The sequence below is a fragment of the Falco cherrug genome, chromosome Z, assembly GCF_023634085.1.
Source record: "Falco cherrug isolate bFalChe1 chromosome Z, bFalChe1.pri, whole genome shotgun sequence".
NCBI classification, from domain to species: domain Eukaryota; kingdom Metazoa; phylum Chordata; class Aves; order Falconiformes; family Falconidae; genus Falco; species Falco cherrug.
In genome coordinates, this window is record NC_073720.1 from 46,829,248 (window position 1) to 46,844,044 (window position 14,797).

The window sequence follows — 14,797 nt, forward strand, 5'->3', positions numbered from 1 at the left end:
ATGTAGACACGGAACAGCATGAAATCTTACTCTAAACTGATTATAAACTGAAATGAGTAGAATAAAGTAATTTGAATCTGCAGGTTCCAGACACTCTGCTCTATCACTCATTGTCTCATCCAACAAACAGGACAGGGCAAAGATAAAGCAGCCAGTTGTCACATTACATTTGTGAAATAGTGGAATTTTTAACCATAGGTGGGAAACTGTCACAGCAAATTACATCTACTTCTTTCCAGGAAGCTACCATTTGTGTAAGCAAGATTTTTTCACAGTACCTTTACCAGATTTAACAGGAATTTAAGTCTTAATCTAAACATTTCTAAAATGGGTTTATGCTGTTTTTTTGTAATTTTCGCCAAGCCATAACATAGTAACTTTGGGCTGGGGGTCATTTATTATGCTTAAATACTGTTTACCACATTTGCAGCACTACTGAAACAAAGATATTAACATAATGAATTCTGAGATTAAAAAGATAGTATTTTAAAAAATTTGAGTTCCAAGTCTAGTGGAGCATTAGTCATCAAATAACATCTCTTTTTCTTTGATTCATTCCTTTAGGAGACAGAAAATCCCTAAAGTCTCAAGAATTACAGACTTCTATAAATTCTGTCTCCTTTCCTTGTTTCACTACATTTACATAACAGAGTTAATAAATGTAATAAAAGAAAGGTAATTTTCACACCTCATAATCAACGTCCAAATAATTGAACTGTCCTTTTGCATGAAAATGATGAGTGTGTTTATCCACTGTAAAGTTTACTTGATTGTTAAAGTGCTCAATGAGAACAGAATGCCAGTGTTGATCATCCAAAAGGCTGCCCAGCATAATATTAATTTGGGCATTAGAAGGATGAGTTTTAGTATCACCTTGAAAGAAGAAAAATAAAAACTATTAATTCCATTTAAAAATATAATTATTCAAGTATATACTGCTAGTGTATCATACTCTATGCATTTAATTCCACTTAACGAACTACAAGGATTAGTCAAAAAATACCTAATAACTATATTAGACTTTATGACACTGTAACTGTTACCTAAATTAATGAGTAGGGACAGCTTCCCTTTAATTAATTCCAGGGTGATGTGGTCTCCATTTTGTCCTTGTCTGTGGAGGAGAATTCCATCACTTTGCATTGTCTTAAACTTCAGAGAAATCACATCTTTCAGTGCACTAATGAGTTTTTGATTAAATGTGTAAATTAGACAACTTTTCCCATCAAAGCCAATCACCTCGGAACCTAGAAGTAAAGAAATGAAAGATAATGTATAATGCTAAGTCTGAAAGAAACAGTTGCATGTTACTTCAATATGATAGGAAGTCCCACCACTAACACCCCTAGATTTACCTGTGCTTAGTAAAATGTTGCTTATTTCTGCTATTCCTGTTCTATCCCAAACATTGAGACTGCTCTGTTTTAATGGTGATGTTTTCACTAGAAAATAAAGCCAAGTGAACAGAAGAGGTCTTCCTTCTGCTCCAACCTAGTACTAATGTTACATGCTAAAGGGTCTTGCTTGCCTTGGAGCCATGAAGTATTTTGACAGTTTCTGTTCTTAACTGTATTCTTAGGGTGAAAAATCTCTATGAATTTATCTGCAGTTGGTTCCAATACGTAAAGTAAAGAGAATAAAAATCATGTCTACTACATTTAACTGATTTTCAGGACCTTCATGCAGGCTATAGATTTAAGCCACTATTAAAATCAATCTGGATGTCTGTACAGTAGTTCAAATATCATGGCATACGATTCTAGGAAAGAAATAAAAATATTCTAAAATTAAAACCTGTCAGCTGTAAGTAGGGGCTGGTTCTCTTCATCAGCTGTTGGGGTTTTTTTGTTGTCATCATAAGCAAATTACAATTTTAATTAAGCTGAATTAGTTGTAGTACTGGAATACTAAACCTTGTATCCTCAGTTTTCCAGTATGGGCATCACAGAATCACACAGTGTTTGAGGTTGCTATGCATCTCTGCAGACCATCCTGTCCAGCTTCCCCACTCAGACCTGGGTCAGCTCCAGTAGGTTTCTTAGGGCCATGTCCAATCAGGGTTTGAGTATTTTCAGGAATAGAAACTAATCCTTTCTGGGCAACCCATGCCAGTGTTCAACCATCCTCACAGTAAAACTGAATTTCAGTTTATGCCCATTGCCTCTTGTCATTGGCCACCACTGAAAAGATCCTGGCTCAGTCTCCATTTCACTCTCTGAATTGGGTCTGGCTGAGCCCCATAGCAGCCCTCATAGTGTCGTGCTTGTATTGGTAGCTAGAAAGGTGGTCATAACACACCAGTGTTTTGCCTGCTGTTCAGCAGCGCTTGCACAACATCAAAAATGTCTCTCCAACCTTCCCCTCTGCTCACCAGTGGGCTGGGGGTTTGCAAGATCTTGGGAGAGGACATAGCCAAGACAGCTGACAGAAACTGACGAAAGAGATATTCCATACCATATGATGTCTGCTCAGATATAAAAGCTGAGAGGAGGAAGGAAGATATTCATCTTCCAAAGCAACTGCGACACATACTGAAGCCCTGCTTCCTAGGAAGTGGCCAAACGTGGCCTGCTGATGGGAAGTAAAGAAGAACATCTTTTGTTTTCATTTGCTTCCACACATGTGACTTTTGCTATTGCTTCATTACACTGCCTTTATCTTGATCGTCAATTTTTTTTTCATCTTATTTTCTACCCAACCCGCCCCGCCCCCCCCCCCCCCCCCCCCCCCACACACACACACACACACTCCTACCCCAGGGTTCTGCTGAGGAGGGAAGTGATAAAGCAGCTTGGTGGACACCCAGAATTCAGCCAAGGTCAACCCACCATACTGTCCCATCCTACCATTAATATACATGGGTAAGATCCTCCCCAGCCTTCTACTATCCAGTCTGAGCTCTCTCAGCCTCTGCTTATATGGCAGATGGTCCAGTCTCTTAATCATACTTGTGTCCTTTTGCTGGATTCACTCCTGCATATCAATGTCTTTCCTGTAGTAGGTTTCCCAGAAGCGGACTGAGCAATTCAGAGATGTTTCATTACAATGGCTGATTAGAAGTGAAGGATAAACTTCCTCAATCTGCTAGCAACACTCTTCCTAAAACAGCCCAGGATGCTGTTGGCCTTCTGGGTTACAAGGGTTTGTTGCCAGTTCATGGTCAACCGGTCAACTTGCTGTCCACCAGAACCATCATATCTTTTTCTTGAAAGACATAGTCAGTCCCCCATGTGTATTGGTAAACCCTTACTGAGATTATCCCTTCACAAGTGCAAGACCTTGCACTTTCCTTTGTTGAATATCATAAGATTCCTGTCAGCCCATTTCTCCAGCTTATCTGTGTCCCTCTGAAGGGCATCAAAACCTGCTGGTGCATCAATCAGTCCTCCAAATTTTTATTGGCTTCAAAGTTTCTGAACATACACTCTGCCTTACCATCCAGGTCATTATTGAAGATTAAACAGCATCAAAACCAGTATCAACCCTGGGATGTACAAGTGAATAGACTCAGCTTGACCTTTTGCCACAGATCACAATTCCTTCAGCCAGGCAGTTCAATCTCTTTTCACTCCACCTCATTTTTCACATCACTTTTCTATGAGTACATTATGGGAGACAACATCAAAACTCTTGATAAACTCAAGATAACCAACATGAAACACTCCCTTTTGACCCACCAAGCCAGTTATATCACTGTAGAAGGCTATTAGTTTGGTCGGGCATGATTTCCCCTTCATAAATGCACGCTATTTTCAATAGTCTCCTTATCCTTCACATGTTTGAAACAGTTTCTAGGATTATTTGTCCCTTCACATTCCCAGGGATTGAAATAAGGCTGACCAGTTTGTAGTTCTCCAGGTATTCCTTGCATTTGCTGGATATAGGAGTGACAGTTTGTCTCTTCTAGTCTTTAAGAACCTCTCCCAGTTGCCACTGCCTTTCAAAGATAAACAAATGTGGCCTCAGAATGACTGTGGCCAGGCACCTCAGCACTGTCAGGTGCATCCCAATAAGTCTGTGGATTTACATATGTCCAACTTGTTAAAATGTTACATAGCATGACCCTCCTCCACTGAATGTCTCCTTGCCCTAGCCTTTCCTGTGGGATTCAGAGAGCTGATATTCCTGAAAGCAAGCCTTACCAGTAAAGACCAAGATGAAAAGAGCATTGAGTACTTTGGCCTTATCCATACCTTTTGCCTCAGGTCTCCTGTCCCACTCAGCAGTGAGGCCTTACTTTCCCTAGTCTTCCTTTTGCTTCTGATACACTTGTGGAAGCCCTTCTTGTTGTCTTCCATAACCTTTATCAGTTTTAAATCCAGGTGCTTTAGTTTTCCTAACTACATCCTTGCATTCTCTGTGAATGTTTTTATGTTCCTCATCAGTTATCTGATGTTTCTTCCACCTCTTGTAAGCTTTCTTTTTACTCCTGAGCTCAGTTAGGAACTCTATGCTCATCCATTAAGACCTCCTGCTTCTTTTGCTTGATTCCTGGCTTCTTGGGATGGACCTTTCTTGAGTTTGGAGGAAATGATCCTTGAAAATCAACCAGCTCTCCTGAAGACCTGTCGTCTTCAGGATCATCTGCCATGTTACTCTTCCAATCAAGTCCCTGAGCATGAAAAATGCTTTCTATCCTGAAGGCCAGGGCTGTGATTTTGTTGTTTGCCTTGTTCCCTTCTCAGAATCTTGAACAACACAGTCTTATGCTTGCTGCAGCCAAGGCTACCCCAGCTTTCATGTCACCATGAGTTATTCCTTGTCTGTAAGCATAAGGGCCAGTAGAATGTGTGATCTTATCAGCTCTTTGATCACTTATGTTAAGAAGTTGTCATCAAAGTATTCCAGAGAAGTCCTATATTGCTTATGCCCTGCTACATTGTCCTGCCAGCAGATATGAGGGTAATTAAAGTCTGCAGTAATGACCAAAGCCTGTCAACCTAAAGCTTCTTCCAGCTGTCTGAAGAAGACCTTATCCATTTCTCCAATATCAGACAGTCTGTAGCAGAGTCCCACCATAGTCCCACCACCTTTTGTCTGTACTCTAAGCCTAATCCATGAACTCTGAGCTGTCTCATCATCTGTCCCCAGGCAAAGCTCCATGCACACCTGCTGCTTGTTCACGTGTTAAGTGCCTTTCCTCCTAGTGCTTTCTAAACAACCTGTATGAATCTGTGACACTCCTGCAGTTGTGTGAGCTCTTCCACCACGTCTCTATGGTTGTGATGAGATTGTGGCCTTTCACATGCATGAAGACCTCCATTTCTTCTCTGTGTTCCCCATGTTGTGTGCATTAGGATGCAAGAACTTCAGAAAGGCATCCACTTGTGTTGATTTCTTAGAAGTGTGAGAACTTCCCCCATCATGTTACCCTCCCAGCAGCACTTTCTTATATGTGTGTTTGCACTTTAAATGGTCAAGTTCTTGCACTTTAGCCATGGTTTGTTTTTTCCAAGGTCTCTCTTGTTCACACTGCCCTGAAGCCTTTGTTTCTGAAGACCAGTCCACCACTTCCTCACTAGATTTTGGGCCATCATCTCCCTCTTCCATCATTCCTGGTTTAGAGTTGTCCTCAGGCTGGTGAGCTTGTGGGAAAAAATGTTTTTGCCCTATATGGTCAGATGGATTCTGTCTCTTCCTAGCAACTCTTGATCTTCAAAGAATGTCCAAAGGTTGTTAAATCTGAATAATTGTTGCTGATACCAGTTTTGCCACTAGTCATTGATCCAAAGGACCCACCCAGTCCTCCTCAAGTACTTCTCTTTTGTCAGTAGGAACAAGGAAAATGCCACTTGAGACACTTTGTACTTTCCCCTAGAGCCATGCAGTCATGCTTGACACACACCAAATCTTCCCTGGCAGTACTATATTGGTGCCCACATGGAAGAGCAGCAGAGGGAGGATAGTCTGAAGGCTGGATAAGCCTCAACAGTCTCTCCACAATGTCCTGGATCCAATATCCCTAGCAAGCAGCAAACCTCCGCAGAAAGTATGTCAGACAGGCAGATAGGCCAGCTTCCAGCAACCACAATGGAGAGTCGGGGACACACCTGAAGGGACATCTTCATAGAATGGAACCATACAATAGTTTGGATCGGAAGGGACTTTTTAAATATCATCTAGTTCTACCCATCCTGCAGTGCACATGTGCAGGGGCATTTTTCAGTGGATCAAGCTGCTGAAAGCCCCATCCAGACCTTGAACACTTCCAATGAGGGGGAATCCACAACTTCTCAAGGCAATTTGTTCCAGCGTTTCACCACCCTCATCACTAAAACAAATAAATTCTCCCTTATGTCCTTCTTCAGATTTAAAGCAATTACTGTTGTCACCACAGGCCCTGGGAAAAAGTTTCTCCATCTTTATTATAAGCTCTGTTTAAGTCCTGAAAGGCCACAATAAGCTGTCCCTAAAGCCATCTCTTCTCCAGGCTGAACAACCCTAGCTCTCTCAGTCCTTCTTAATAGGAGAGGTGTTCCATCTCTCTGGTCACTCTGGTGGCCCTCTTCTGGACTGTCTCCAACAGCTCTATGTCTTTCTTGTGTTTGGAACCCCAGAACTGGATGCATACTCCAGGTGGAGTCTCATGAGAGTGGAGTAAAGGGAGATAATAATTTACCTTGACTTGATTGATTCTGTACTGTAATAGACGAAATAATAAAATCTTAAGTTTTAGAGGTGAAGAAGAATAAAACTGTGTTTTCATTATTACACTATGAATATATGCTTTCTGACTTGCCCACTTATATTCATACTTCTCATGACTGTGCTAAAAGGTAGGTACAGTACTACAGCTCCATGACAGTGCTCCAGTGAAATCTACTTTCTATTTATGACAGTGTTTTACCCAATTTATTTAAAGGTTACATACTTTCACTTTACTTGTGGAAAAAGAAAGGCAGGGCAGGGAAGGGCAGGGAAGGGCAAGGCAGGGCAGGGCAGGGCAGGGGAGGGGAGGGAAGGGCAGGGAAGGGAAGGGAAGGGAAGGGAAGGAAACAAGGGAAATGACCAACTGATTTTATCCAAATATTATATAAAAAAATATATCTGTCAGAATGGGTTGAGATTAATAAAAAACATACAGAAAGGAGTTGATAGCACTATAAAAAGCTAATAGAGTATTTACACCTCATAAGTAAAGGAGAAAAAAGTTAATTGCCCTTGAAAGATACATTTGTGAAATAAATTAAGATATAAAGGACACTTAATAAAATAGGAAGCTATTTTTCAACTGACTGGTTGACTTCTTTCAAGCCAATGGAAACCCATTATCTATTTACTAACTTTATATAATTTCACTAAAAGTCTTTCTCCACATTGTCAGCATGGAAGTGAACTTTGTTTAAATTAACTATAGTACTTAAATCAGCCATTTACATTCCATTTTCAAATACTTCTGTTAAGCAAATGCATCTATGATTTTAAATACAACTTCTTGGTTTTCCTCACATCTTGGTGATGTACTTCTTATGAAAAACTCCTTTACCCAATTTATAAGGAATAAATTACATTCTCCCTAAAAATGAATCCTAGGCTGACTGTTTTTCTTCACTATGCCTCTGAATGTGTGTGACCAGTAAAAGCATTAATCAATGTTAAATTTAAATAATTTAATTTAAATAATGAATGAGAACTATAATAGCTTCAATAAAAACTTCAATAATAGAACGCATACATTGTTTTTTACCTATTAAACCAGTTCACTAGATGTATTCTTAGTAGGAACTGATAATAGCCTTTTTTTTTTTTTTAAAAAATTGGCAATATACTCTTGCTATTAGTTATTGAAACATAAGCAACATTTAGCACTGCTTTCCAAAGTCACTTTCACTGTTCTTTAGCACTATCTTCTAAGAAGTGAAATCTACTTTGTCCAAATTTGGAAAATAAACAAAATTAAACCTTCCACCACCACCATGCATGAAGGAAGATTATGAAAGGGCTGCAGATGTTAATCAGAATTCTTATAATCTTTCTAACACATTTTGTCTTCACTATCTATGCATTACTACTAGAAGTAAATTTAAAGTGTTGTGAGATAAAGCTTGTGTCTCCTACAGGGTTATCAGGATAGAAAGAATAAGTCCAAATACTTAGGGTGTCATGACATTTCCCTTTCGTATTTACCATCTATTCTCAGCGGCTAATAGTCCCTGGATTTGAACATCATTCTCCGTGGGTTTTCTCTACTCTACTGTTATAAATAAGGAAAATAAAAAACGTTTATTTGCTTTGTAAACACTCATCTTCTGCTTTCACAATTTACAATGGGTCTTTCTCAAATTAGTAAAATCTATATGCTTATTATACTGTGTAAATACCTTTGGAAGTGATGATGACATGCTTCTCAGAAACTGGAAATTCTGGAAACCTCCTTACATAGCATAGGATCAAGAGTTTTTGTGATCCTGCACAAAACTTAGTTGCAATATTTTTGTTTGAAAAAGGTTTTGGGTTTTGTTGATATTTTAAAGATTTAAATTACTGCTAATTGCTCTATAAGGGAAAAAATCAAAACAATGTAAAAGTTTGGCACTTTTTTTGTTGTTGTTTTGTTTTAGATATCCTTAATCCTGACCAATTGTATTCAAATGAGAAATGTACTCTCTGGCCCTTTCCAGTCTTGGGGAAAGCAAACCTGAAAAGGTTCTGAGGGTTCAGACAAGACAGGTAAATCAATACTTAAGCATTGCTTTAAACAAAGCCTCTGGCGGGGGTGGGGTGGGGGAGCAGGGGGACACACAACACATGACCAACCTAAAAACAAACAAAAAACCCCCATAAAAATAAAAAATAACATGTTAAAATTGTTTGTAATCCATCACATTTAAATTTTTCTCTTTTATAATCACTTTCACATCAAAACCTTGAAAGCACATTATCCCCCTATGAGGATGATAGGAAATCCTTTCTTGGACTGAAATAACTGTGCCATCTATTTTATGCATTCCAGCCAGGAAGGGAAAACTTAAAAAAATCTCAACACAATTAACAGTGTTAAGAGGACTTTGGAAGCATGTTTGCATACCACGGTATCTGCAGTGCTTGTTGTTGGGCACTGCATCTAAAGTTTTAATGCACAGAATGCGTTTAGTTCCCAGTTATCTTTCTCCTACAAATTATTACATTTGCCATTTTCACATTTAAATCCATCCTTCTGTCTGTCTTTTTTTTCTGTTTTCTATTTTTAGTCTACTGGTTTCCAGAAGATGGAAGGAGAAAGAGAACATTATAATGAAGGGGAAAACAGTAAGCCAAAGGAGACTTCTAATTTCCCTTTTTTAGTGCCGGGGCATAGCTTAACCTGAACTCTGTTTTACGTGGCTTAATTATCACAATCTGACATTTCAGGAAAAAGACAGGAAAATGTCTGTAGAGATTAATCAGTTTATTTTTCACACACTAAACAGTAAGAACTGTCAGGCAGAGGCTGAGAGAGAGTTTTGGGTGCAGTGTTCTTGGCAGCACAGAGTGTTTGTTGTGAAGTCATTGCACAATGAGATTTCATCAGTAATCTAAACCTGAAGCCAGGTAGATCACCTGAAGGTAGAAAACATCTTTCTTTCTTTCTTACATGTAAAAGGCTGTAGGAGAGGAGTAAGAAAACTGAGGAACATAGCAGAGGTAGCAGAGTGAAGAAGAACTAAACACAAAGAATTCAGGGAAACTCTTTCAATGTTTCATATAGCTGTAACCGACTACCTGTATTTAGCCTTTCAATTCCATTAAGTGCTAACAGGCAAAAATGGCAGGACTTGTTCTGGGTGCATGCTTTACAAGGTTATAAGATGTGACAGTCCTTGGCTCAAAAACTTTGTAGTAAAAAAGAAGGATTAAAACAAACAAACAAACAAACAAAACAAAAAACAAAAAACAAAAAAACCAACCAAAAAAACAAACACCAAAAAACCCCAAACAAACAAAAGGAAACAAAACTCATAATAACCTGGTTTATCCTATGGACATTACCCAACCTCATTGAGACTGTAATTAAAGGGGAAAGGTTAGTTCTGAGGATACTAGGCTAAGTTATTCAGAGTGGGCATTTAGTTGGAAGTCAATGGTCCAGCAACTTGGAAACAGTGTCAACAGTAGTCCTGTCCTGTAAATACTACTTAACTAAGGTAGCAATGACTTCTTTTGGATGCAACAGACATGCACTTTTCAGTATCACTTTATGGAATACTAAGATCAACTTTATATTGTTGCTGTTTTATTTATGTAATTTGCAACAGATGAGGCTGAAGGAAGAAATTACTACATTTACACTTGAATACGGACCACATATTCAGCTGTAAATGGAAAGAGAGTTGCTTACTCTTACAATATAAGACCCACTGAGATCTCTCTGAGGGGAAGAATGAGAAACAGGAAATCTGGAAACTATGAACCAAAGTTAAAGTAAACATCATTGATATTTCTGGGGTTTTGTTGGTTGGGTTTTTTGGGTTTGTTTTTTTTTGTTGTTGTTTTGTTTTTTAAATTTAATTTTCTGGTCCCGCCTGGAAAAGTGCATAGCAATTCAGAAAGAGCCAGGCATAATTACTGTAACAATAACTACATGCCCTGCATGTGCCTGATAAATGGAGGGAAAGACTGGAGCAAAGGAATTCAACTTTTAAATTATTAAATACATTTTAGAACTATAAGACTGTAATCGCCTGGTTTGTCTTCCACAGCAACCACTGAATTAAATTAATACACATGGTAGTTCTAGATGTTCAAAGTAAATAAAAAGATGACAAGAAGTCTGACATTCATTTGGAATTAAAGCATTTATACATAGAAAAAATAAGCATTTCAAGAACTGATAACACCATTAATACAGAAAAAATCTTAACCATTTTACAAAAAGTTCCCATCTTTTTAACACTATCACATTCTTCATGTGCTGCATTACAGTGGATAGTAGATGAAGTAAATATTCCATTTAAATTTAGCTTAATCTTAGAAGATAGTTTTAATTGATTTAGTTCCATAAGCCACCTATAGGATTGATCCTGTACCAAATAAGTAAAATACAGAAAAATACATGTTCTTCCTCAAAAGTAGTTACCGACCACACACAAAATATTTTTACTGTGTAACCACTTATTCTGTATGTTTTATTACTTCAGTCATATGCACACTGTCCTCTATAAGTCCTTTAGTTTGTATATTTTCCATTGGCAACATGACAATAGAGATATCCAGAAGACAGCCATAATATCTCTTGTGAGGTGTGATACAGAAAATTACAGTAGTAAATATAGATATTTAAAATCTAGAATTTAGGCATGTTCAAAAGAAAGCTATTCAATTTGAGAATGTTTGGGAACAAGACTTTGAGCAAGGATTTAAACATTGTCAAATGCAAGGACTGCGAAGAAGTAAACCTGATGATTGACATTCAGTGTAGCTTAGAGACAGGAAAGAATGTACTCTCATCAAGTATCATAGTGGTAGGGTTTCAAATGGGACACTCCAGTGAGCTTTCAGCTGGGGATGATAAAGTCGTCTGTTCATCCTCCATTTTTAGTAGTCCTGGTACTTAAAACAGTGGAGGGTATGGTGAATCATAGTCATATTTCTCAATTATAACAGTATCATTAGACTGTTCTACGAAGACTGTTCCCAGTCTCCAGGCACATGACACTGAGGAATTCCATGTGTTCTTAGGTTCTCGCACCCTTCTCCTGGCATGAGCTGTCTGTTGTCTGGGATGGGGCAGTTTACCTAATTTCTGAGGTGACATAATCTCCTGCAGCCAGGCTGAAATTTTCGGTATCTTTAGTTAATGGTCTTTTACTCATTTTACAAAGCCAAGTTTAAGGCAGAGAGTCTAAAGATGTGTTTTACTGATGTTTAGTTTGAACTCAGATACTAATGAATGGAAACAGAAATGAAGTGATCAGCAATGTAAAGCATGACTTAAGAATAGAAGTTGAAAAAAAAAAAAATCCTACAAAAAAACCCAGATGAAAGCACTTAAAATAAGCAATTAAAGAATTTGCTTAAAGTCTGTTTCCTTCATGGAGAGAGGATGTGGAGAATAAAAAGTAGTAAACAATGTGCTAAAAGGAATATATTTTTAAAAAGTTCAAGGGTGAAGTATAGTAACAAGAAGACAACATGAAGATTTACATTGTCCAGCAGATCAATACAACCATAACACTTTTGCATTTGTCTTCCAAATGCATGTATCTATTATTAATGTTCTATTAATGATACAAAAAGATTCTAAAAGTACCCCTTAAATATATAACAGCTTTGAAGTATCCTTCAATTGTTTATTTGAAGGTCTATCTACTTGTATTTTTGGCTTAGGACCAAGACCATATATATTCAATATTGTAAACATTTCCACATCTTTCCCTTCAGGCAGAAAGTATACCATGATAATATGCAGTTTTTAAGACTGTAAAATAAAAAAAAAATGCATTAAATCTGTTACTGGATTATGTCCTCACCATTTATTCCAACACAGAAAGAAATGGAAAATAAACATCAAATATTGTTATATGTTGCAGAAATAGTGAAGTTTGCACATATACTTATTGAATTTGTGTTATCCAAGCTTAAATTTAAGCTTAGAAATCTACTTTCCAGTGTAATCTAGGTAGCAAAAGAAAATGATGAATAGTCATTGCATTTATCTGATTCAGCAAAAATACTTACTGTATGTGCATCCATATACTTCAATGCGCATTCCAATTCTGCCATTAGGATTCCAGTCCAAAGGCACAAAACGGAGGAGTCTTGCTTTAATGGAATGCTGAAGCTTATAGTATACGACACTGTCTGCATTTGTGTTTCCAGAAAAGGCCTAAAAGAAAATGAACACAGCCACATCGGTATTGAATACAGAAATATATGGAAGCATTGCCGAACTTTTCATTTTATATGCTCCTCTAGCAAAAAGTCAAGCACAGGAATAAAATGTATTTGTTAGTGGGTTCCGTAGGAGCAACTGTTGAATCAATCTTGGTTATTCTTCTGGATCAAGTGTTAAGTCATTTATGCATTTAGCACAGATACCACACTCGCTGATAACTCTCACACCTTCTAAAATTTGTTAGATTTCAAACCCAAACATTCCTTTCACAAAATTTGCAGAATATCCTGGCATTTCAGTGTATTGTACCATCTAATGTGTTTTTGTAAGACAACAGAATGAGCTCTATGATTTCCTCTTACTGAAAGGTTAAAATTTTATTGCAGACCTGTGTTTTAGATGTGTAATACGCTGAATCCAAAAAGTTCTTATACTGACAGACCACAGTATTGAAAGACTTTAGTTTCCAATGAAATAATCCAAAGTATTATGAAAGGTTTTTAATTCAGTGTTCTGAATTAAAAGTGATGAAAAAAACACATCTAATTTTCACCATTTAGGGGCGGACACATCTAGTGAATAGGCTCATTACAGATAACCTATTAAGCTAGAAATAAGCAACAAGAGTTACTGGCTCTGAATATCCACACCACCTTCAGCTTCGTGCTTTATAATTTCACTGTTACAGTGGGTGAAGGTGGAAACACGTTAAATAGACACTGAAGAAGAGCTACTATTTGCAAGGTGAGGCCTTTCCAGACCTCTTGTCCCTTTCAAATCCTTATTTGCAGTCTGTAGCAAATACAGCTGCCAATTAAAGTGCCAATGATTTTGTTGATAGAACCAGAGCTCAGGCTGCAGAAGTTTAAGTACTGTGAGCAAATGAAGTGTTCAATTAAGATTTAATTTTTTTCCAAAATAATTTTTGGAGGGCAGCCGCCTTATGAAAGTGTTATGTTGTTAAGTTTTCAGTACAGAATGCATATTACTTGATAGTTTACTGCAGGGTATACTTAAGCCATGTGTTCTTCATTTAAAATTAGGGATTTTTTTACTTCAGTAACAATGTAAAAGTAATTCAGACTACTCTTTAAACTGTTCAGAAGGCTCAGTTTAGAAATAAATATTTTTAGCTGTTATTAACTAAGACATCATTGATACTCTTAGAGATACTATATTATACTGCTTTTTAATAACATGAATGCATACCATCTTTCTCAAAGTATATAGTTTTTGAAATACAGAAATGCTATGTTTCAGTTCAGCCTTAACCAGTAGTAGTCAAAACCAGTACAGGCACTTAGGAGCATAGAAGTCTAAGCAGAGAGCTCTTCATGGCCTATTTTCCTCCACGAAGGAAAAGTGCCCTCAAACTTGTTTTAACCCTCCTACTCAGTTTCTAACCCTGTAGTTTCTTTACCTTAAGCTATTTTAACCTATTTGATGCTTTGAAGACATAATTATTTAGTTCATTATGTCATTAGAAATCAGACATGGGCACCTGACTGTATTAGTAAAATTAAGTTCTGTGTATAGAAGGGCAACACCAAGCTCAGAATGATTGTGAAGGTAAGCTTACAACGAGATAAGGTAAAAAGGAAGTTCTTTGTTTCCCTCTCCATCCTTTATCTCGAAAGCTAATATATTTTTAGACAGGGATAACACCAGTACCATGGTCAAAACTTCCTCCTCCAGGGACAAAAAGTCCCATAGATAAAGCTGTGTGAGACAGTAAGACATGGACTGTGTATAGGAGGCCATACATTAGACCATCTAGAACAGATTAAGCTTATTTATGAATGTAACTTTTACTGTATAATCTACTATATATACACTGCAAAACATACTATAGGACTAAAAAATATCCACAATGTTTTTACATGTATTGTGTACCCATTTTAAGAAATATTATTTTTATTACAAATATTGCTTCATATTAAATAAGTATACTTAAATGCAAATTCTCATTTAATGTTTAATGAA

General features: G+C 37.4%; 1 protein-coding gene across 1 annotated transcript in view; it reads right to left on the reverse strand.

Moving 5' to 3' along the window:
* CNTNAP4 (contactin associated protein family member 4) overlaps window positions 1-14,797 on the reverse strand; it is a 261,311-nt gene that overhangs the window by 86,347 nt on the left and 160,167 nt on the right. Inside the window, exons 4-6 of the mRNA XM_027815469.2 lie at window positions 12,658-12,805; window positions 1,044-1,247; window positions 689-873 (exon numbers count right to left, since the gene is read on the reverse strand). Of these exons, the coding sequence (XP_027671270.2) occupies window positions 689-873; window positions 1,044-1,247; window positions 12,658-12,805 (537 nt within the window). The remainder of the gene's footprint in view (window positions 1-688; window positions 874-1,043; window positions 1,248-12,657; window positions 12,806-14,797) is intronic.